The sequence below is a fragment of the Chiloscyllium punctatum genome, chromosome 8, assembly GCF_047496795.1.
Source record: "Chiloscyllium punctatum isolate Juve2018m chromosome 8, sChiPun1.3, whole genome shotgun sequence".
NCBI lineage: Eukaryota > Metazoa > Chordata > Chondrichthyes > Orectolobiformes > Hemiscylliidae > Chiloscyllium > Chiloscyllium punctatum.
This window is the reverse complement of record NC_092746.1, coordinates 75,978,384-76,000,746: the sequence shown is the minus strand read 5'-3', so window position 1 is coordinate 76,000,746 and position 22,363 is coordinate 75,978,384. Positions and strand designations below refer to the sequence as shown.

Sequence of the window (22,363 nt, the reverse complement as noted above, 5' to 3'; positions counted from 1 at the left end):
GAGGGATTGGGTGGGCTAGTGACTTTTTGGAATGGAGCTGGCTGGAGGAAAAAACTAACTGGTGTGGATGGAAGGACCCTATCATCCTTGGCTGAGGTCACACAGTCAGTAGGGTCTGGATATAGAATGAAATAGGCAATTTCGAGTTGATTGGAGGGGGAGATTTATTTTCCCAGAGAGTGGTGGTGGTTGGAACTCTCTTCACCAAATGGTACAAAGAGACAGAGATTGTTAGACTCTCATAACATTTAGTAGAGACACTGACAAAGTGGTTATATCCCAGACTAAGATTTAGGGCCATGGCAAATGATGAAATAGGAATTCAACAAACTTCTGGAATTAAAAAAAGGAGAAGGCTAATTATTTCCATATTATGACCGTCAATTCTTCCTGTTCACTAATCTGCCATCTGCCTGGCCTGGCCCACAGGTGACTTCAGACTCACAGCAATGAGGCTGACCCCTGAGCAATTAGGGATGGACCTAGCCTCTGACACCCACCCATGAGCGAATAAAGAAAACGTGGGCTATGCATTTCAGCTGCAGTAACCTACAAGATCAAGAGCTGGTTAGCGGAATTAGATTGGATGGATCAAGTCATTAAAGGTTAATTGCAAATGTATATGATACAAACACAAATATCCCTTACTGCAAATGTGGAGACTCAAACAATTGTACAGAAATAGATTTGTTTCTTATTATTGAAGAACTACTTTATTCCTTTGAAGGAAATTAAATACTGACTTGATACATTATTCCTTTTGAACTTACTACCTTATTTGGTCCTATTGAGTTCAGAAATAAAATGGTCACTATAAAACTCCAATTTCTTTTCCCCAAACACAATTTTAGCGTCTTCACGAAGACTAAACAATCTGACTTATAATCAGGTATAAGTAGGAAAACATCCTGTACTTTTTTAAAGATAACTCCAGATGGATATTTCAAGCTGAATATTTCATTGCTGAAATTAATAGCTAATTTACTTTCTTCAACAAGCTAGATTTCTAAATGTTGTACACTGATGCAGAGTTCAGATTGCATTCCCTCTCTGGAATTTCTGTACAGCAGAGAAAGGAAAAACACTGAAAGCCAAGGTTATTATCTAAAATTAAAATGACTTACTATTTACAGCAGACAGTTTTCTTAAAATTAGCCAAGATTTTTTGGAAATCTATCGAGAGCCAGGAAAGTTATTTGGACTAGTTATTGCCTCTGCGGAATGCAAAACGTCAGTGAGAATCATTCCAGTAAGCTTACTGAGGAACAATTACTAAAGACAGATGATCAAAGTAAAATAAGCAAATCTCTTCAAACACAAATAAATGTAATATTTTAAATAAAAATATGCTCAGCACCTTTTTGTGGATTCCTCAGATACTGAGGCAGTCTGTGTATGCAGCGAGAACCAGACAGCATTCAAATTAGGTTTTACAAGTGCATTTATGCCACAAATACCAGACATTGACCTTGGCTAACAAGAATGAATCAAACCACCATTCCTTGACATCTAATGGCATTATTCCTGCAGAATCACCCAGTATTAACAGACCAGAAACTCAAATAGACCAGCCATAATCCTACAGCTACTATGAGTGCTGATCAGAAGCTAGACCTTCTGTAGTGGGTAACACCCATTCAATTCCCAAAGCTGGTCCACCATTCACATTGCACAAATCAGGAGAGTGAAGGAGTACACTCCACAGGACTGGATGAGTGCAGCCCTAGCACCATCCATCACAGTGCAGTATGCTTAATCGGCACTCCCTTCTACCATGTTTAATATTCATTACATCCACCTCTGGTGCACAGTGGCAACAGTACATACAATCTATAAGATGCACTATAACAAGTTGACAAGCAGAATTTGGCAGCACATTCCAAACCTCCACTATTTCAAACATCACCAGCAGCTGGCACGTGGAAGACCACCATCTGCAAGATCTTCCAATATCATTCTGACTTGGAACGTCATATGATCGTAGAATACTCTCAATCATATGCATGTTCCAACACAACATGGACAGTAGTGCTTCCAGAATTTGGCTGATGGCCACAATCTCAAACTGTTTAAGGGTGGACACTAAATGAATCTTGCAGTGATGCTCACATCCCATGAAAGAACTTCAGAAGGATTCCAAAAAACATACCACAAAAAAATTTCTTGGTTTGTCCTATGAACAGTCTGCCTTAAAAGGAAGGTATTTCATACTTGATTGGAGACTGGTTGTGCAACTGGACCGGACAGGTCATCTTGGTAAATAACATCACTTTATATTGCCCAGGAATTGATCAAGGAAGTAACATGAAATAATTACAGTTTCAGTGCTTAAAGCAGTAGCAGTACTGTTTTTAAGTAGACAGCACAAACCTCAATGCATTTGTTTAGCTTTTTTTGATGCTCTTACTTGTAATGGAAAATTACAAAAGGTGCTAAATTTCCTCTTTAAATCTGTTTTAGAAAATGAGTTTTTCAAAAATTGACAATTACAAACTAATTACTTGGGTGCTTGAGTTAATTTAGACAAAGGACTTCTTGAAAGAGACTAGAAGCAATAAACAACTAGATGCTATTGGTCATAACACACACTGACTTGTATTTGACAAAAATCTGAAGAGTTAAATGTGGCTCAGTAATTGAGGTTAAAAATGAAAGCAGTATTAAAAAATCCATTTATTGCTCAGGAACGGAAACATATTTCACTAATTTGTATGCACTACAACTGTCATAAATAATAGGTTCATTGTTGGGTTAAAATAAACCATCGTAGTTGGAGTGCTCCATACCATTAATAAGAATAAAATCTACAGATTACCCCTAATAGAATGCTTTATTAGACAAAAGTAAAACAAAGCATCTGCCACATGTAAATCCATTCTTATTTTTATTCCCAGTAACCAATATTCTCAGAAAATCTCATTGCTGCAAAATTATTAACTTATGGCAGATAGCAATGAATTGATGCAGAAAGCTGCCTTAAAAATGTTCTGGCCTCTGGTGTGTTTCTCCAACTGGCATTACCTTAAAATCAATCCAGTGCAATCCCATTGAGGTCAAAGGTGAGACTTCTTTAGAGGAGAAAGAACCTTTAACCATCAGCAGTGACAAGGTAGGGATGTAAAACTCATTAATTCTCACCAACATCAAACGCCTATTTGAGGAGATTACTCAATGCAATTGTGGAGAGAGAAACTTGATCCTACAGATTGGTTTCATCTCTGTCAGCACTGTCATTAATTTTATCTGATGGAACAGCTGTGACAGCATGTCTTTGCCTTATAATAACAAAAGGCTATTGGGCACCTTAGACATATTGGAGACTAGTCCAAAATGTCACTAGTTTGTTCAGTTCATGGTGACTTAGATTGTGTGTTTCTAACCTAAACTGTTATAATTTAATAATAATTTATAATAGCAATATGCATAAAAATTGGTGAGATTACAATTGATTCAATGTCTTCTTTCAGAAATTATTGAGATTATATTCTGACCATTTAACATGTTCAGATTAGGTAACAGATTGCCTATTGAAAAACCACTTTTACTGCAAGCAATCTTTCAGAAATAAACAACTTTCAAATTTGGACACTACTTATACAAATACTGCATAGACAATGGAAAATTCATTTTTCATTCTCCAAGATACAAATGTAGCTTAATCATATAGTATATATTTTTCAAAAAAGACATGTGCCACAAGTAAGTCCATTCTTATGTTTCTCAGTAATTAATATTCTCACAATATAGACATCACTAGCTAAGCCGGTATTTATTCCCCATCCTTATCTGTTCTTGAAAGGATGGTGGTGAGCTGCCTTGTTGAACAGCTACAGTCAATGGGGGATATATACATCCACAATACTTCAAAGGCATTGCAGAGTTTTGATCAAGTGACAAAGAAATGCAGTACTATTCCAAGGCAGGATGTTAGGTGGGTTGGAGGGGAATATGCAGGTGATGTTCTCATGTATCTGCTGCCCTTGTCCTTCTAGGCGGCACAGGCTGATTGTTTAAAAGTTATTATTGAAGGAGGACTGGTTAAGACGTTGTACTGCATCTGAAGACGACATACACCACTGTTTCAGTGTTGGAGGAAATAAATGTTGAAAATTGTGAATGGCTTGCCAATCAAACGGGCTACTTTGGCCTGAACGGTGTTGAGCTTCTTCAGTGTTATTGTAATTGTGAAGTATCCAGGCAAGTGGAGAATATTCCATGACCTGACTGACTTGAATATTGCATGGCTTTGGGGAGTAAGGAGGGACATTAATCACTGTAGAATTCCTAGCCTCTTACTTGCTCTTGTAGCCACAGTTATCATAAAATCCCTACAGTATGGAAACAGGCCCTTCGACCCAAATATCCATACCGAACTTGTGAAGTGTATCCACCCAAACCCATTTCCCTACCCTATTATTATACATTTATCCCTGACTAATACACCTATCCTACATATCCCTGAACTCTACGGGCAATTTAGCATGGCCAATTCACCCAACCTGCAGTTAATTCAATTTATTTCACATAATAAGTATTGAGTGAAGGCAATCTTTGGATTGTGGGAGGAAACCGGAGCAGCCGAAAGAAACCCATGCAGACACTAGGAGAATGTGTAAATTCCATAGTCGCCTGAGGCTGGAATTAAACCCGGGTCCTGGCGCTGTGAGGCAACAGTGCTAAACACGGAGTCAGATTGGTCTAGTTCAGTTTCAGGTCATTGGCAAATCACTGCTGTTGATAATTGGAATTTAGTAATAGTAATGTATTGAATGTCAAAAGGAGATGATTAGATTTGCCCATGGTGGAGACAGTCATTTCTTGGCCTTTGTGCATTATGGGTTCACTGGCTACTTGCCAGGGCAAGCCTGAATGTTGTTTAGGTCTTGCTGTGTAAGGAAAAGGATGGTTCAGAACCTGAAGAATTACAAATGCTAATCTTTGATGCACATTCCTACTTTTGGTGTAATGATAGTGGGAGACACAGCAATGAAGCAGTTGTAGATGATTGGGCATCAAGTCACTATCCTGAGGAACTTCTGCAGTGATATCTTGAGGCTCAGATGGGAAGCTGCAACAACCACAAGCATCATTCTTTGTATAAGGCATGACTTCAACTAGTACAGAATTTTTCCCTTGATTAGCAGTGATTCCAGTTTTATTAGGGGTCCTTGATGCCATACTCTGTCAAACGCTGCCTTGATGTAAAGGGCAGTTAATCTCACCTCATCTCTGAAGTTCGGCTTTTTTGCCCATGTTTGGATCAAAGCTGTGATGAGGTCAGGAGCATACCGGCTCTGCTGGAACACAAATGACTGCTCGACTATGCTACTGACAACCCTTTCCTTCACTTTGGTGATAATCTAGATTAGGCCGATAGGTAGGTAACTGTCTGGGTTAGATTTGTCCTGCTTTTTGTGGACAAGACAAACCATTTTCCATTAGAGCTGTATTAGAATAACTTCACTAGGGTGCAGGGCTCATTCTGCAGCATGTTTTCAGTACCTTTGCTGGAACTTTGCCAGGGCCTAAAGTCTGTGTGGTATGCAGTACCTTCACTCAATACCTCTATTATGTGAAATAAATTGAATTAACTGAAATCAGGCATCCACTCTGCTGCGTAAGTAGAGATAGATCACCTACTTGGCATTTCTGACTGTTGATGGTTGCAAACTCTGCAGTCTTGATTTTTGCTTCAAATTGTTGGGCTTCCCCAACACAGGAGATAGGAAAGTGTGTGGACTCTCCTCCTTCAATTAGTTTATCAATTAGCCGTCATTACTCACAGGTGGGTATAAATGCTTCGGATATATATTACTCTTTGACAATAGGATCTGCACCAAAAACACAGGTCACATCAACTGGACTGAAAAGGAAATCTTAACCACATATTTCAAAACTTTCTGAAACCCTAATTAAGCTACAAACATTTAGAAAATATAATATGTCATATTCAAATTGGGTTCCATCAGAACTCCAAGCAAGAAATTGAATCCATTCAGCAAAACCATCCAGAATTTATTACACACTCAGAGGCAAAAGGGAAATTATGATTGCTTTTCCACATTTTAAGCCTGAGACAGCAAGGTATTGTTTGTTTCCCTTTTTCTCCCCATTCCTTACTGAAGTCAGGCAAACAATGTTCCATAAAGCCTGGGTATTGAGATCCAAATATTTGAAATAAATGTAGAGCTAACAAATTAAAGACGAAATATTGTTTATTAACAAAACATTTGAAATAAAGAACAGGAAAGGAGATAAGTTATAAATCATAAGTTTTGGTAAAACCAGAGTTTAAAAAATGTTAATGCGAGTTAGAACTTCCCAGAGATCAATGTCTAATTATTGCTTCCCTCGTGAACTCAGTCCAGTAGCTTTTCCTTCTTAAAAGGCTCCTTTGCAGCCAGCAACTGAAGACAGATGGAGGGCCAAAGGCAGGTTGCCAACTCAACCTGGAGTCTTGCACTCCCTATGGAGGTCAGCAGCAACTGGTTTCAAATCCCAGAATTGTAGGTAATTTTATTCAAGCCATCCAGAGATGTTATGACACATCTCTGGTATAGGTGGGACTTGAACCCAGGACATCTTTCTCAAAGGTAGGTATAGGAATTGTATGCTTAAACAATTTTACAAGCTCAGATTCTGATTACATTAGAAAAATACATACTTCAGGACTTATGTGGGCCAATTGCAAGGTAATTAAGCTAAGTTTGATATATTTAACACATCAGTTTTTTTTGAGAGGTGATGAGGTAACTGTAAAAGCATTATCCATTTGATCATAATAAGTCTTGATGTTTTGTTTTCAGAGCTGGTTGGAAGTAGACAGCTCCATCAGATTTAGCTGGAATGTTCATACAATGCAGGGATTCAGAATATTTTAAAAAGATCATGTGATCAATGTCAGCCATTTTAGGATTCTGGCAAGGTTGTCAATTTTTAAAAGAAACAAGTTAAACATGAATAGAGAAGACAATACAGTTTTCTTTGGCATTTCTCTTTACCCTGTCTGGTCACAACAATATATAACCCCAAATTTTACTGTTTCATCCTTAGGATGTGGACACCACTTAAAACCCTCTCATTTGCATTTACTCCCCATCTTTGGTTGCCCTGTGTGTGGTGGTAGGCTGTTATCACCTGGAGTTTAATATACTTAGTTGGCTTGTTGGGTGAATTCAGGTGTAAGTGTGCACCACATTGGTGGGGATTGGAATCACATTGTCCAAACTAGCCAAATCAGTGAGTTTCTTTCCCCAAAAGATACTCTAAGTTTCAACATGGTTACACCTAAGTATATCAGCTTCCTTTTGTTTTCTAAATGGACCAGAAAAACGATTGAATTCAATCAGACTCACTGACAGAGTAAGATAAGGCATTTAGGGATGGGTAATAAATGCTGGTGCAGTCCACATTCCATGAATGAAAAAATAAATCAGTACAAATTCTAAAAGAACCTGGACAGACCACCTGACATCAATCTAGGCACCAGAAACTACAATACAAAAGGTAAAACATATCCTTTAGACCATGTGATGTCTTCATTTAAAATATCTGGGCATGTGCCAAAATTGGGAGAACTGATCCACATACTATAGTTGGGTACTCGAAAAGTACAGTAGATCAGGCAGCATCTGAGCAGCAGGAAATTTGACGTTTCGAGCAAAAGCCCTTGATCAGTAATGCCCGAAATGTCGATTTTCCTGCTCCTCGGATGCTGCCTGACCAGCTGTGCGTTTCCAACACCACACTCTCGACTCTCATCTCCAGCATCTGCACTTTTCACTTTCACCTGATCCACAGACTAGTCAAGTAACAGCCTCATGTAATCATACTCTAAATAATACCTTACCAAACATTTCCAAGGCACAACTGTCACCATGCCTGGGTATGCCTTGACACACCTGCAGGACAGACCTACCAATGGTATACAGTCACGGAGTTGCTGCACTGAGAGTCCTCAACGATAACACAAGACTGCATGTAATGTCTTGACGTTAGCTCAAACATGGATAAGGAATCTCAAGTTCTAAAGGTTCATTGGACTTGAAACGTTAACTCTCCTTTCTCTCCACAGATGCTTCTAGGTCTGAGCTTCTCTAGCAATTTCTGCTTTTGTCGTGCATCGGAAAGTTTTCTATTGGTCATCAAGTATTACACCAATATAACTGATGAATCACTGCTACTCCACATTGACCACTACCTGTTGTAAGTGCGTCTATCCATGACAGCAACAATCAGAGCAACCACGACACATTTTGAAGACAAAATCATGTCTTTACATTGCAAATACTTTATACTTTAACTTTATTGTTTTAATAGCAGTGAAATGGAAATTGGAAATGCCCTTGAGAAGGTAGAGGTGAGCTGCCATCTTGAATGTTTTGGTGTAGGTATATCCCAAAAAATATTGGGAATATTCACAGGTTGGAAGGTGCCATCCATGGACTCTTGAGGTTCTGCCTGCAGCTTTCTGTGCAATTTCAGAGGGCACTTGAGATTGATTAAGAACTCGGGTATCAATGAGCACCCAGAACAGCAGACAAGCAATCAGGAGCTTCGTGTAAACTCATTTGAGCCAAGTTACTGGTATGACGAACACTGAGATTTATCCATGTATCTATTCTACATAGTATAATGTTTATGGATTTTGAAATTGTGACGTATGGGTTTTTCTGTATGTCCTAAGGAATTAATAATTAACTGGAATGTTTCTGTAATCATGACATGTTTCTTTTTAGCAAGGTAAACAATTGTGCCTCAAGAATTCTGTTAGATATTTCTGAACTTTTTTTTAAGCTTAAAGGAAATACCCATAGCTTAGAGAATAACTTTTTCAATCTTACTTTCAATTTTGGGCAGTTCTGAAGAAGGCTTCATATTTAAAGATGCTTTGGAAACTGGGAGGAAACAGTCATATCCGGCGTCTAACAAGATGGTGTCGGCTACAGTCGACTCCTTGCGAGCTCTTGTGTCCAGATCGAAGTTTCCTATTTCCTACAATCATTCTAAACTCTTTAAACTTAGTAGCATACTTTTAAACATTACTAATAACTGTTTTATCTAAACTCAAGTTTGAAGCTCCTCCGATCCTCAAAGCCAGCTTACTGGATGAAGGCAGCAGACCATGTGGTGCCTATGACCCATCCGACTACCCCGGAAGGAAGCCAGGCCAGCTGGAGGCAGCTTATGTGAGCCCCAGGCTTGGGGCCTGCTGGAAAATGGAGGCACCCGAAATGCTCCCAACCCCAGAAGAGTCTGCCTGACATGAAATCTATCAGAACATACCTTAGAGAGCAGCTCAAACACCTCTGCAAAAAAACGTGGCTGGACCTGAAGCAACAAATTGGCAGCAACTGAAACCAGGAACTTCTCTATTGGGCCATAAGCATACTCCCTCCGGTAAAATAACTATACAGTAAAGTAACTGCTACACTGGATCCTAAGCAGACCCTTGCAAAAATATACTAAACTGCAATCTACCTGCTCCACAGGTAGGATCACTTAACTGGAAGCAGTCACAATCCACTCCACCATTCCACTCAAATGTAAGAAACCTGCAAGGAAGTGGGGTAAGTGTGCCCGCCTGCTAATAAGATTATGCGGTTTCAAGATCCCCCCCCACCCTGCCCACTTCTAGCTTACTCCGAGCAAATGTACAATCTCTGCAGAACAAGGTGGACGAACTCTGATCATGGCTCAGCTTCCAGCATGAACTGCGGGACTGCTGCACACACTGCTTCGCAGAAACCTAGCTCAATCCATCCATTCCTGCCTGTGCACTTCAGGCTGATGGTTTTTCTATCCATCGTATGGATTGTACAGCATCCTCAGGTAAGACAAAGGGTGGAGGGGTTTGCTTTTTAAAGCAACTTGTGGTGCACAAACATTGCAACTCTGGGAAGCCATCATTCCCCAAACCTTGAACTCCTCACCATCAAATGCCGCCCCTTCTATCTACCACAGAAATTTATTGCTGTTCATCTTGAGAGAATGTCCATTTAAATCCTATGGCAGTGAAGAGAAGAATGTTGGCACTAGAACACAGCCCTGTTTGGCTCTACTGAGAGTCACAAAGGATTCCAATGTTGCCCTGTCATAGCTGACCTTACTCCCTTACCTGTTGCGGAAAGAAATCACATTGAACAGTTTCAGTGAACAATGAAGTTTGTTCAGCTTAAATAGTCTTTCTCTGCTTACATGGTTGAATGACTATGTAAGATAGAATGCAATTATCAATATACACGTGCTTTGATGTTGTCCTATACAGTTCTTTAGATTTTGCTTCATTCTTTTAGCAAATACCTAGCTTTTCAAATTTCAAAGAATAAAACCTACTTTCGGAGATCATAATTTTTTTTGTCCCTAACAGCCCTGCACAGCCCAATGATTGCAACCTTCAAAATGAACAACAGGAGCAATATTTCAGAAACCAGCTGTGCAAGTTTCCCTCCCAAGTCATGCATCATTCTGACTTGGTATTCTGACACGGCAGTAAACCCTTCTGCTAATTAAACCAAACACACAAAAGTTCACCTTGCCTCACAGTCTGTTAATGTATGAATGACAGAGAACCACCCAAGTTCCACTATTTAAGGAAAAAAAAGCAATTTTATTCTTTAACTTTAAAATGAACATTAAACAACTATTTACAACACAAGCCTCCTTTCTCAAAAGATCTATTATCTATCTGCCACTCTATGATAATGAACTGATCCAATAATGCCCCTATTGAATTTACAGCAATTCCATTTTCAAAACCAGACAATGGCTGGTTGTTGATCTTCCTCAGTTTGTAGATCTCCCTGGATCACCTTCAGTCTTCCGCTGCAAAGATGCTTCACACAAAAAAAGGTACCTTTGACAGAGTGTGGTGAATAGCAGTCTTTCAAATGACAGATGGTGGTCCTTCTGGCTAACTGTCCAAAATGTCTGCTTTTTATACCCCATACATCGAATTGTCTAATTGATTCGATGTTGTCAAAACAGTAAAATTCAAATTCAATTGGGTTTTAGTATCTTAGGGCATAATTTAAACTGATTGGCTAAATTCAAACTGCTGTGAAAACAATTGAGGTATCTAGGTTACAACAATGTTATAGCTTTCAATTTTCCAGCACACACTGACTGCGAGCAAGTCACATGACACTTGCCTGCAAACTCTCTCAAAGGTAAAGTACACACCTACAACTTCATAACACTTGGACATATACTAACTTGTCACTGGTGGATTTGAACCCTGAAATTTCTTATCAAATGACATTGGGAAGCAACAATTCAGAATGGTAGATCATTAATACCTTCTCTAAAGAAGTAATAGTAATTCAGTACAATCATATCAGCCATGTCCAATAAAAGATAAAAAATGGAAATGCTTCTGAAAAGAAAAATCCCAGTTTCTGCTTATGTTGATGTTCCCAAGATGGCGTACTTCAATGTTTGTTCTTTTCAGAGACATGAGAAAATAAACTACAAAAAATAATTTGCTTAGCTTTTCATACTTCCTTCCCAACATCCACTGTTGTAAATGTTTTATTACAGATAATGCATCCAGAAAAAAATAAATCTGTGCTCAGAGTATAATTTTTCAAAGGAGTTGTTTCCCTTTAATTCAAAAATGAGCTAGTAAAGTCCAACCATTTACAGTTGTTACATTCCTCAAAACTTTCCAAATGAATTTTGTAAACAACAATCCACACACACTCTTCACATGCACAGTATGAGACACTTGTGGAGCATGCATTTTCTATTCCAGAAATAAAGTTCATTATTATTTTTATCTTTAAAACTGTTCGTAGGCAAAGATTAGGTTTGAACTTTGCACAGCGGATACAGGTCCAGTGCTGGTTGGAGAAGGCAGAGGATCAACTCCAGTGCTGTCTGGAATAGGCTGATTGGGCCAGGTTCAAACAGTCCACTGGTACCTTGGATGAATACGCTACCACCGTCACAGATTTTATCAGCGTGTGGAGGACTGCATACTGAGGAAGTCAATCCGGGTGTTCCCCAATAGGAAACCCTGGATGAATCAGGACAAACAGAATCTGCTAAAACCAGGCATGAGGCCTTCAGGTCAAGAGACCCACTCAAATATAAGGAATCCAAGTATGAACTTCACAGAGCCATTAAGACAGACAAGGATCAATACCGATCCAAACTAGAGACCCAGACAGACACCTGGTGACTATGGCAAAAACTGAATTACATCACAGGTTCTAAAAAGAGATAGTGCAAGATAGCAGATGATGAACATCCCTCCCACACCATCTCAACGCATTCTGTGCTTGCTTTGAGTAGACTTGCAGCAGAGAGGTAATACCTATTCTGATAAGTACTGACAAACTTATCCCAACAGTCACTGCATCAGAGGTCAGATCAGTTTTCCTTTGTGTGAATCCAAGGAAAGTGATGGGACTAGATGGAGTACCAGGCCATGCACTCAGAGCATGTGCAGATCAACTGGCAGAGGTCTTCTCGGGCATCTTCAACCTCTCCCTGCAGCAGGCCACTGTCCCTACCTGTTTCAAGAGGGCCAACATCATCCCTGTGCCTAAGAAGGGTCATACAGCATGTCTCAATGATTACTGCCCAGTGGCCCTAACTTCGTTGGTCATGAAGTGCTTTAAAAGGTTGGTCATGGCATTAATCTACTCCAGCCTCCCCACTACTCTTGACCCACTCCAATTTGCCTATCGGACCAACAGATGCCATATCGCTTGCCCTTCACTTCTCCCCAGAACATCTTGACACCAAGAACAGCTACGTAAAAATCCTATCATTGACTACAGTTCAACCTTCAACACTTATCGCCTCAAGACTGATTAATAAACTTAGTCATCTCGGCTAAGATCCACTCTGCAACTGGTAGCTCAGTTTCATGACCCAGAGGCCACAAATCAGTGAAAACTGGGAACAATATTTCACCCTCAGTAACACTCAACATTGGAGCCCCCGAGGGGTGCGCACTCAGCCCCCTACTGCACTCGCTGTACACCCATGACTGCATTGCCAAATATCAGACTAACACCATTTACAAGTTCGCTGATGACACCATCATTGTTGGTCGTATCTCAGATGGCTACGAAAGAGACTACAATCTTTCTTGGACTCATGCGGACGCACTGGTTAGAAAAACCCAATGTCTCTTCTTCCTCAGGCAGCTGAGGAAATTTGGCATGACAGCGAATACCCTTGCCAACGTTTACAGGTGCATCATCAACAGAATTCTGTCTGGATGTATCACTACCTGGTATGGCAACTGTACTATTCAAGATCGGAGACAGTTACAGAGTGGTAAACTCGGCCTAGGCAATCAAAGACGAACCTCCCATCTATAGAATCCATCTACCAGGCCCGCTGTCAAGCGAAGGCCGCCAGCATTCTCAAAGATCCATCCCGCCCTGGCAATGTTTTTCTACAACCTCTACTATCAGGGAGAAGGTACAAAAGCCAGAACACACGCACCAGTTGGTTTCAAAAACAGTTTCTACCCTACTGTTAGAATACTGAATGGACACTCAAACTTTTAACATTCGCCTGTACCTGTGTTTTTGTTTTTGTCACTGCTTTCCTATTGTTTACTTATCCATGCTACTTAACTGTGTGATCTGCCTGTATTGCTTGCAAGACAAAGCTTTTCACAGTGCCTCGGTACATGACAATAAATTCAATTTAATTCACAGATAAGCAAAATTGTGAAAGAAGCACATGTAAAATGGGAGACTTCAGAGAAAGCAGCATTTCAGAACAGTGAAAGTTACCTTTGCGAAGAATACAGTTAGATGCGTTTCACTGCCAAGTATCCAAACTGGAAATTTAGGAGACTTCAGGTATGCTCCAACCTAAAATTGAATCACAAAATGTTAAAAGCATGCAAAAGTCCATTAAACGCTGTAAAGGACTTATACTGAGATATAGCAGCTGCATATTCAACCGTTTTACAGCTTAAATTACCTGGCACTTTACATTGGCTGCAAATAGTTAAAAGTTAATAACAGCAACCATCAAGAACAGAGCCCATTCCTAATTGTTGAATGTGACAATAAATGCAATGTCAATTCTATTATACAGTTAAATCTTGTCAAACGAATTTTCAACAGAAAAACATTTCCAATGTTCAGAAGTCATTAAAACTTAAAACGTTTAACGAGTACCTGCAGGAACAATTGCATCTGACAAAGATAGAGAAGTATGCCGTTAATCCCACCATACCAAACTTTACGCAATTAATTGATCACCCATATCATTGAACACAAGTCTGAGAATGCAGTTATTGGTCTGTGCCATCTGGTTGGTTTTTCCCTTCATCTGTCCTGTTTTCAACCGCTTTCTTGTTAGCTGCTTTCCTTTTTGTTATATCATTTACTATTTTTTTCAGGGTGGATGGATTGGTGCTGTGGTGTGACATGGTAAGTCAAATGCTCGTCAACAGCTACATCGGAAATAAAGATAATATTACCCTAATTGGCATCCTCTCCAGCTTCTCCCTTCAATCTCTAGTACTTCTCAATTTCTTACTAGCATTACAATTTTTAAACTTTTCACATGTTTACTCTCTTTTTATGGCTGTATAATACTCATTACTGTCTTTACCTACTCCTGCTGAGAGTCATAGAGCAGTACAGCACAGAAACAGACCCTTTGGTCAAACTCATCTGTGATCAGATATCCTAAATAAATATAGTCCCATTTGCTAGCATTTGACCCATATACCTCTAAAACCTTCCTATTCATATACCTGTCCGATGCCTTTCAGTTGTTGTTATGTACTGGTCTGACACTAACTCCTCTGGCATTTCATACACACACCACCCTTTGCATGAAAAAGTTGCCCTTTTAGATTCCTTGTAAGTTTTTCCCCTCTCACCTTAAACCTACACCCTTTCATTTTAGAGTCCCCTATCCCAGGGAAGACTTTGGCTATTCACCCTATCATTGCCCCTCATGATTTATAAACTGCTAAAGCATTCTTGAAACCAAACAGCAAAAGGCCCATAGCTGTGCAGGTTACTGCTGGGTCAGACAGGTGTGCAGGTTCAGTGCTCCATTTGATCCACTTCCCATGTGGTCACTGTCTTTATGTCTCTTCTTCCTTTTTAAAGTGCCACTGTTTTGATCTTTTTCTCCCTTCCAAAGTTCCAAACAATGTAACAGCTCATAAAATAGTATTCCTACTCCTAGCTTTCTAGGAAATCAGCTCCTACACTTAGTCAATAACTGACAAATGGCAGAGATTTAGGGGAAAAGATCAATCGAGTTCAAACAGCATTTTTTTGTTGAACACCCATCTGTCAAAGCAATGGATGAATCTATCACTAACTTGTTAGGAGAGCACAACAAACTCAGATTAGAGCAGAAGAATCCAGGCTCCTTGCATACTGATGTTGAATCTTGCCATTTGCATGGAAATTCAATTTCAGACGCAGGCTGCTATGGGTTAACCTTTCACTCTTATGAATTAAACAGAATGACGATAAAGCCAAAAAAGAAAGTTTTCATACAGCAGGACTTATTTCAGATTAAAATCTGAACTACACCAATACTCAAAAGATTGCCCCAACAAAATATTTAAAATAATGCTCATTCATTGGAACAATATGACATTAGAATTAAATTATATCTGATTAGTTTGACCATAAAACAATTCAGAGTTGGAGGGCAAGTTGCACAAACTCAAATACAAATTCAAAAAGACAGTTTAAATGCACCAATACACCCATGCTGAAACAATGACCACACCATTTACAACACCAAGTAGTCTTTACAAGAGGTTAATTGAGATTAACCAGGCAAGTAACTTGAGCTTAATGTCATCCAAATAAATGACATACACAAAGTATTATGAAGGAGATATGTAGCTAATGCTTTCCAAAATGAACACAAATTCAGAGATGCCTTTATTCCTGATGATTCCTTTTGCCCGAAACGTCGATTTTACTGCTCCTCGGATGCTGCCTGAACTGCTGTGCTCTTCCAGCACCACTAATCCAGAATCTGGTTTCCAGCATCTGCAGTCATTGTTTTTACGTTCAGAGGTGCTAGTCAATCTCAAAAATCCAGTGTCCATTAGAACCGGCGAACACTAACTGAAAACAGACGCCAGAGTAATTCCAACTGCCCCATCAATGAGAAAGTAAAAGAACATAGCAAAACAAACATGAGCAGGAGAATCAATCTGATGATTACTGTTTTCTTTTTAGTTCCCTGCCTGGTTCCATGCATGGCCTCATATTCTGAGTAGGAGTCATTAGAACACTTGAGCATTACAGTATCCAAGTCTGACTGTTCATAAAGAACTGACAAAGGATTTTGCAATGACTTTTCAGCCATCACCATTGGTCTCAAATCCTCTGGGCAAGTATTAAGTGTACTTGTTCTTCTGTTTTTATCTTAATTTCTTCTTCCTAGTTAAATTCCGAACACAAGGGATAAGAGGCTAGACATGCTGAAACAGTGTTTAATCTCTTCTCTCACCATACTCTCCAAACACAACTTGGTCATGTAAAATCAACTACATAAGATTGAGGGTAGTCAGTGACCATCCCTTTCTTTTTACTTCACTCATGGGATGTGGGCATTGCTGACAAGGCCAGTACTTATTGTCAATCCTTAATTGTTCTGGAAAAGAAAGAATTAAGTCACTTTCTTGAACCACTGCAGTCTATAGGAGTTCGGTACATCCCCAGTGCTGCTGGGAAGGGAGATCCAGGATCTTAACAAAATGACAGTGAAAGAATGGCAGGATAGATTAATGGCAGGATGGAGTGTGGCATGGAGGGGAACTTGCATGTGAGAATGTTCCTGTCCCTCTGCTGATCATTAACCAGGCAAGAAATTTAAGCTTCATGTCATCCAAATAAACAACATACAAAGTAGTTTCTTCTAGGTGGCAGAGGCCATGACATTAGAAGTAGTCTTGTAGATGATATACACTACTATTTTTGGTGATGGAAATATTGATTGTTTAACTTGATGAACAGGGAGCCAATCCTGGATGATTTCAAGCTTTTCGCATATGCTCTTAGAAGTTGGAAATTAACATCTCCCATTCTTAACCATCAGCAGTCACTGGACAATAATTGCTTTGATTTTCAAAAATTACAAAAAGCCCCCCAGATTTATAGAAAGTGGTCTGGCCCACTCCATTAGTAGCTTTTTGAATACAGGCCAAAATCGAAAGAGAGCACTATTTTGAACTACTATTACAAATGCCTTTTCAAAATTCATTCGAAACAATGCGATGGGATAAAACTCTTGATAATTTGAGTAATGACTCTTTGGTTCAGCCTAACCCAGAAACAATACATAGAGCATATACGTCAACCTGAGAAGCAACAGTTTAGGTGAAAAAGGAGTTCTATTCAAATCAAAGTGCTGCAGAATAAGTGCTGGTAGTCTGGCAATGTCTGTTAAGAAACAAATAATATTAATATTTCAAATCCAATATGACTTTTTCAAAACTAAAAAGGGGGTTGGAAACTGGTGGCCTTTATGCAGTTGACAAAGTGGGAACAGCAGCAAACCAAACAGATGGCAAGCACGCCCAGAGCAAAGATAAAGGCTCTGCTAATCTAGTAGACATAGTATATTGATAAAGAATAGATGTTAACGGTAGGTATTAAAGTAGAAAACATGGTCATCTTCGCTGACAGAAAATCTGCACAAAAGTATTGCGATGAATAAAAACGGAGGACAGTGCTCACGGTCTGAGGCTGTAAGATCAATATGGAGTCCTGAAGGCTATAAAGTGCCTAAGTGGAAAATGAGGTGCTGTCCCACCAGCATATGCTGGGCTTTGGTGGAAAACTACAGAAAGCCGAGGACAGAAATATCATGAGGGCAAAATGGTATACTGAAACAGGTGAGCAGCTGGAAGGTCAAGATAATTGTTAATAAAGAGCAGGGATGGTCCACAAAATGGTCACCTAGTCTTTGTTGGGTTTGTCAACTTGGAGTCTACTTTGTATGAAATAAATACAGATTAGAAATACAAGTAAATTGCTGCTTAACCAGATCTTCACCCATTTATCCAGCACAGACCAAGAATATACAAATTGAGATCAAGCACTACAGTGTCATTGTAATAGCACTCTTCTCCAAGTTCTTTGCTGCAACGTATCAGCGAAGATTTCTATTGGTGTGAACTAAACTACAGGACAAACAGGAAACTGCTCAACCTGCATTGCCCACAGATGAGAAACAACAGCAGCCGGACTATTGTCAAGTTGCAGGTTGGAGACAATGTTTGCTTGAGTGGACAGAGGCCAAGCACTAAGCTTTCACCTTCATGTTCTCCAGGTCAATTACTGATGGGCAACAAATGCTGGCCCATCCAACAAAAATCACATTCCTTACATGAATTAAAAATTAAATTTTATACAGCAGTTTTTGAAGTGGTGTTTTAAAAATTGGAAATTCCAGAATTTTCCAATGGTTGAGTTTTTGAATGATTTTTGCCTCAACAGTTTTTGCATTTTGAATTAAATGCAAGTCTTACACAAGTTGATATCTAAATGAGATTTTGCAGATTACAATGTTCTTAAATCATTTTTTTAAAAAACTGAAGCGTTCTTAAGAATGGATTTAATTTTACCAAAGCAAAAAGTTAAGATTGCCATGTAACACAGTCTGGATTTCTGTTTGGATTTATTGGTAACAGCACAAAGTTGTTAGATCAGGTCTGACAGAAGCTAATAAAGTAATTATTCAGCATTTCATTGGTGCTGTGCTTAAAAAAAAAGTTAGCTTTAAACACAAGCAATAATTTTCAATTGTGCCAAAATTACTTCTGCACTCTAATCTACCTTACCTTGCAATAGCGTAAGGACTCCATTAACGTCAGAAAACCTACAGTAGATTGATTTCTTATCCCATGGAGTTCTGAAATAAAGAATTATAATACCTAGAATTTAGAGACAATAGTTTGTCTTAAACTAAAAATAGCATTCAACTTTCAAATAGCTATTTCAAATAAAAATATTAAAAACCAAAAACATCTAAATGGTTTTGAGTATTAGAACAGGATTAAGACCTAGAAATACAGTCTAACCAATTGTTTAAAAGAACAAATTACTGATGTTTGCTGTCACTTTGTATAAGATCCTAACATTTTGGAAAATGTCAAAATGCAAGGAAATAGAAAGCAGGAAATTATAGACCAGCGAGCTGAAAATCCAATGTAGGGAAAGTTCTAAAATGCAGTATCAAAGAAATATTATTGTCTCAGCTGATCGAACATAATGATAAGTCAGATCCTAATTTGAAATCTAACTAGACAGATCACAAATTTTATTTGCACTACTTTATTTGCTGTGGTCAGTCACTGAAAGAATTCACAAGAAAACAAAATTACTCCACACAAGTTTTTTTAAAAAAAGTTATATATTATACAAATAGCCGAAATAGTCTTACTACAAATATCAGAAATAGCATTCAATCTTTTTAACCTCAACAACCATCTTACAAATATTCAAGGATCATCTTGTCTCCACTTTCATATTTGGTATTCGGATGGTTTGTGTCTGGAGCTCTCTTCTGACTGACTTTCAAGCACTTCCACAGAAAACATGGTTTCCCAGATCATCTAGCAGTTTTCTGGTGAGTCGTCTTGATAGATTATTTTAACTTCCACTGTTTATTATCGATAGAGGCACAGACTTGACTTTTCTCTGGATAATTTTCTCTTATCGTAGTCAAGACTTTTTCCAACCGCCCCGAATGTCAAACTAATGACCATTATGGTCTGACTGAACCTGCACATAATGGCTCTTAAGAGTCATTGATGTACAGCAAGTATATAGATCCTGCAGTCCAACTCGTCTGTGCTAACCAGATATCCTAAACTAATCTGGACTTATTTGCTAGCATTTGGCCCATATTCCTCTAAACCCTTCCTATTCATGTACACATCCAGATGCCTTTTAAATGTTATAATTATACCAACCTCCACCACTTCCTCTGGCAGTTCATTCCATACACGCACTATCCTCTGCAAGAAAAAGTTGCCCCCTAGGTCCCTTTTAAATCTTTCCCCTGTCAGTTTAAACCTCTGCCCTGTAGTTTTGGACTCCCCTACCTTATGGAAAAGACTTAACTGCTCACCCTCTTCATGTTCATAACTTTATAAATGTCTGAGGTCACCCCTCAGGTTCCACACTCCAGGAAAATAGCCCCAGTCAGTTTAGCCTCTCCCTATAGCTCAAACCCTCCAACTCTGGTGACATCCTTGTAAATCTTTTCTGAACCCTTTCAAGTTTCACAACAACTTTCATTTAGCAGGGAGACAAGGATTTAACACAGTATTCCAAAATTGGCCTTACCAACGTCCTGTACAGCTGCAACTTGACCTCCTAACTCCTGCACTCAATACTCTGACCAATAAAGGACAAGTATACCAAACACCTTCTTCATTACCTTTTCTACTTGTGAATCTATTTTCAAGGAATTATCAACCTGCTCTTCAAGATCTCTTAGTTTGGCAACACTCCCCAGGTCCTTAGCATGAAATGTTTATGGTCTGTCCTGATTTGCCCTACCAAAATGCAGCACCTCATTATCTAGATTAAACTCCACCTGCTACTCCTTGGCCCATTGGCCCATCTGATCTTCTTTTGGATAGTAAGAGCTTCTTGTGATACTAGACATTGGTCACACAGCAAAAGATTTTTTTCCTTCTAACCTGTGCTTCCTAATGACATGAAGTGTTCATCTCAGGGGCAGTCCAGACTGAAAACCCCAATTAAAAATGCATTCAAACTTCAAACAGTCTGAGAATAAATAAAATAAAATGCATTTCTTCCCTTATCACACAATATAGAATAGTCAGATTTAAACTTATACATGGTACCTTTAGACATTAATGAAAACATACACAAGGAAACTTGACAAGGAGGATTTGGAGTCAATTTTACCCCAGTAAAATAATCTGGAAATGGAAGCGACTGTTTAACAATCTCCCATTTAAGACGGAGATCAGAAAAGTGTTGCGTCTCAGAAGGCCAATGGGCTCAGAACTCTCTTCCTCAAAAGGGATGGAGGCAAAGTCATAGTCACAGAAACAGACCCTTTAGTCCAACCAATCCATGCTAAACATAATCTCAAACCAAACTAGACCCACCTGCTTGCTCCTGGCCCATATCCCTCCAAACCTTTCCTATTCATGTATCCAACCAAATGTCATTTAAACACTATAACTGCACCTGCATCTACCACTTCCTCAAAGTTCATTCCACACATGAACTACTATCAATGTAAAAAACCTTACCCTTCATGTCTTTTGTAAATCCTTCTCCTCTTACCTTAAAAACGTACCCCCAGTCTTGGAATACCCCATCTTGGGGAAAAGACAATTACCATCAACTCTATCTATACCTTTCATCATATCACCTGTCAACCTCCTATGCTCCAGTGAAAAAAAGTCTCAGCTTGCCCAGCCTTTCTGTATAACTCAAACATTCAATACCTGACAACATCCTGGTTAATCTCTTCTGAACCCTCTCCAGCTTGATAATATCCTACCTATAAAAGTCTGAATATTTTATGGCAAAGGTAGATAGCTTCTCCATAAGTATGAGGACAAAGGCTATTAAAAGTCGCAGGAATTTGGACTTGATGTTAAAATCAGATCAGTCATGACCTTATTGAATGGCTGACAACACTCAAAAGGATGAGTGGTCTACGCTTTCTCCTAATTTGTATGTTTGTAGCTCAAGTTTCTAAATAAAAATATCATGAAACTTCAGAGGTAATAGCAGGATATTTAGAAAAGCAGAATGCAGTTAGGCATGTTGTGAATAGGAAAGAGTGATTAGTTGTTATTTGAGAAAGTAACAAGCAACATGAATAAAGTTGAATAAGTAGATGTGGTGCACTTGTGACTTCAAAGGGCATTCAATAACGGTGCCATAAAGGTTACTTCACAAAATAAGTGCTCCCAGTGCAGGGCTAACACATTAACTTGGAAAAAGTTATCTAGTGGAGAGCCACTGGAACCAGTGCTGCAGTTGCAACAATAGATCCACATTAATGACTTACATTGATTGGCATAGTAGTTAAATGTGATGAAGATGCAAAGTTCGTCAGGAAAGTCAGCTGTCAAGAAGACAGTCTGCAAAGGGACATAGATAGGTTAAGTGAATGGGCAAAAAATTGGCTGGAGGAGTATAATGTGGGAAATGTGAAGTTGATTATTCTCCCTGCCAAACTGGAGAAGTGTTATGGTTTAAATGGAGACAGGCATTGCACAACTGCACAGTAGAAGGATTAAGGGGCCCCGGTATACGAATCGCAATGTTAATATTCAGGTATAGCAAACAGGGAAAGAAAATGGAATGTTGAATAAACATGCAAATTGGGAGAAGGGCATTTG

General features: G+C 39.1%; 1 protein-coding gene across 2 annotated transcripts in view; it reads right to left on the bottom strand.

Moving 5' to 3' along the window:
• The window catches only part of mindy3 (MINDY lysine 48 deubiquitinase 3), a 135,371-nt gene that overhangs the window by 78,205 nt on the left and 34,803 nt on the right, over positions 1-22,363 (bottom strand). For both annotated transcript variants that reach the window (XM_072575820.1, XM_072575822.1), the window contains exons 9-10: positions 18,806-18,876; positions 13,758-13,838 (exon numbers count right to left, since the gene is read on the bottom strand). In XM_072575820.1, coding sequence (XP_072431921.1) covers positions 13,758-13,838; positions 18,806-18,876 — 152 coding nt within the window. The remainder of the gene's footprint in view (positions 1-13,757; positions 13,839-18,805; positions 18,877-22,363) is intronic.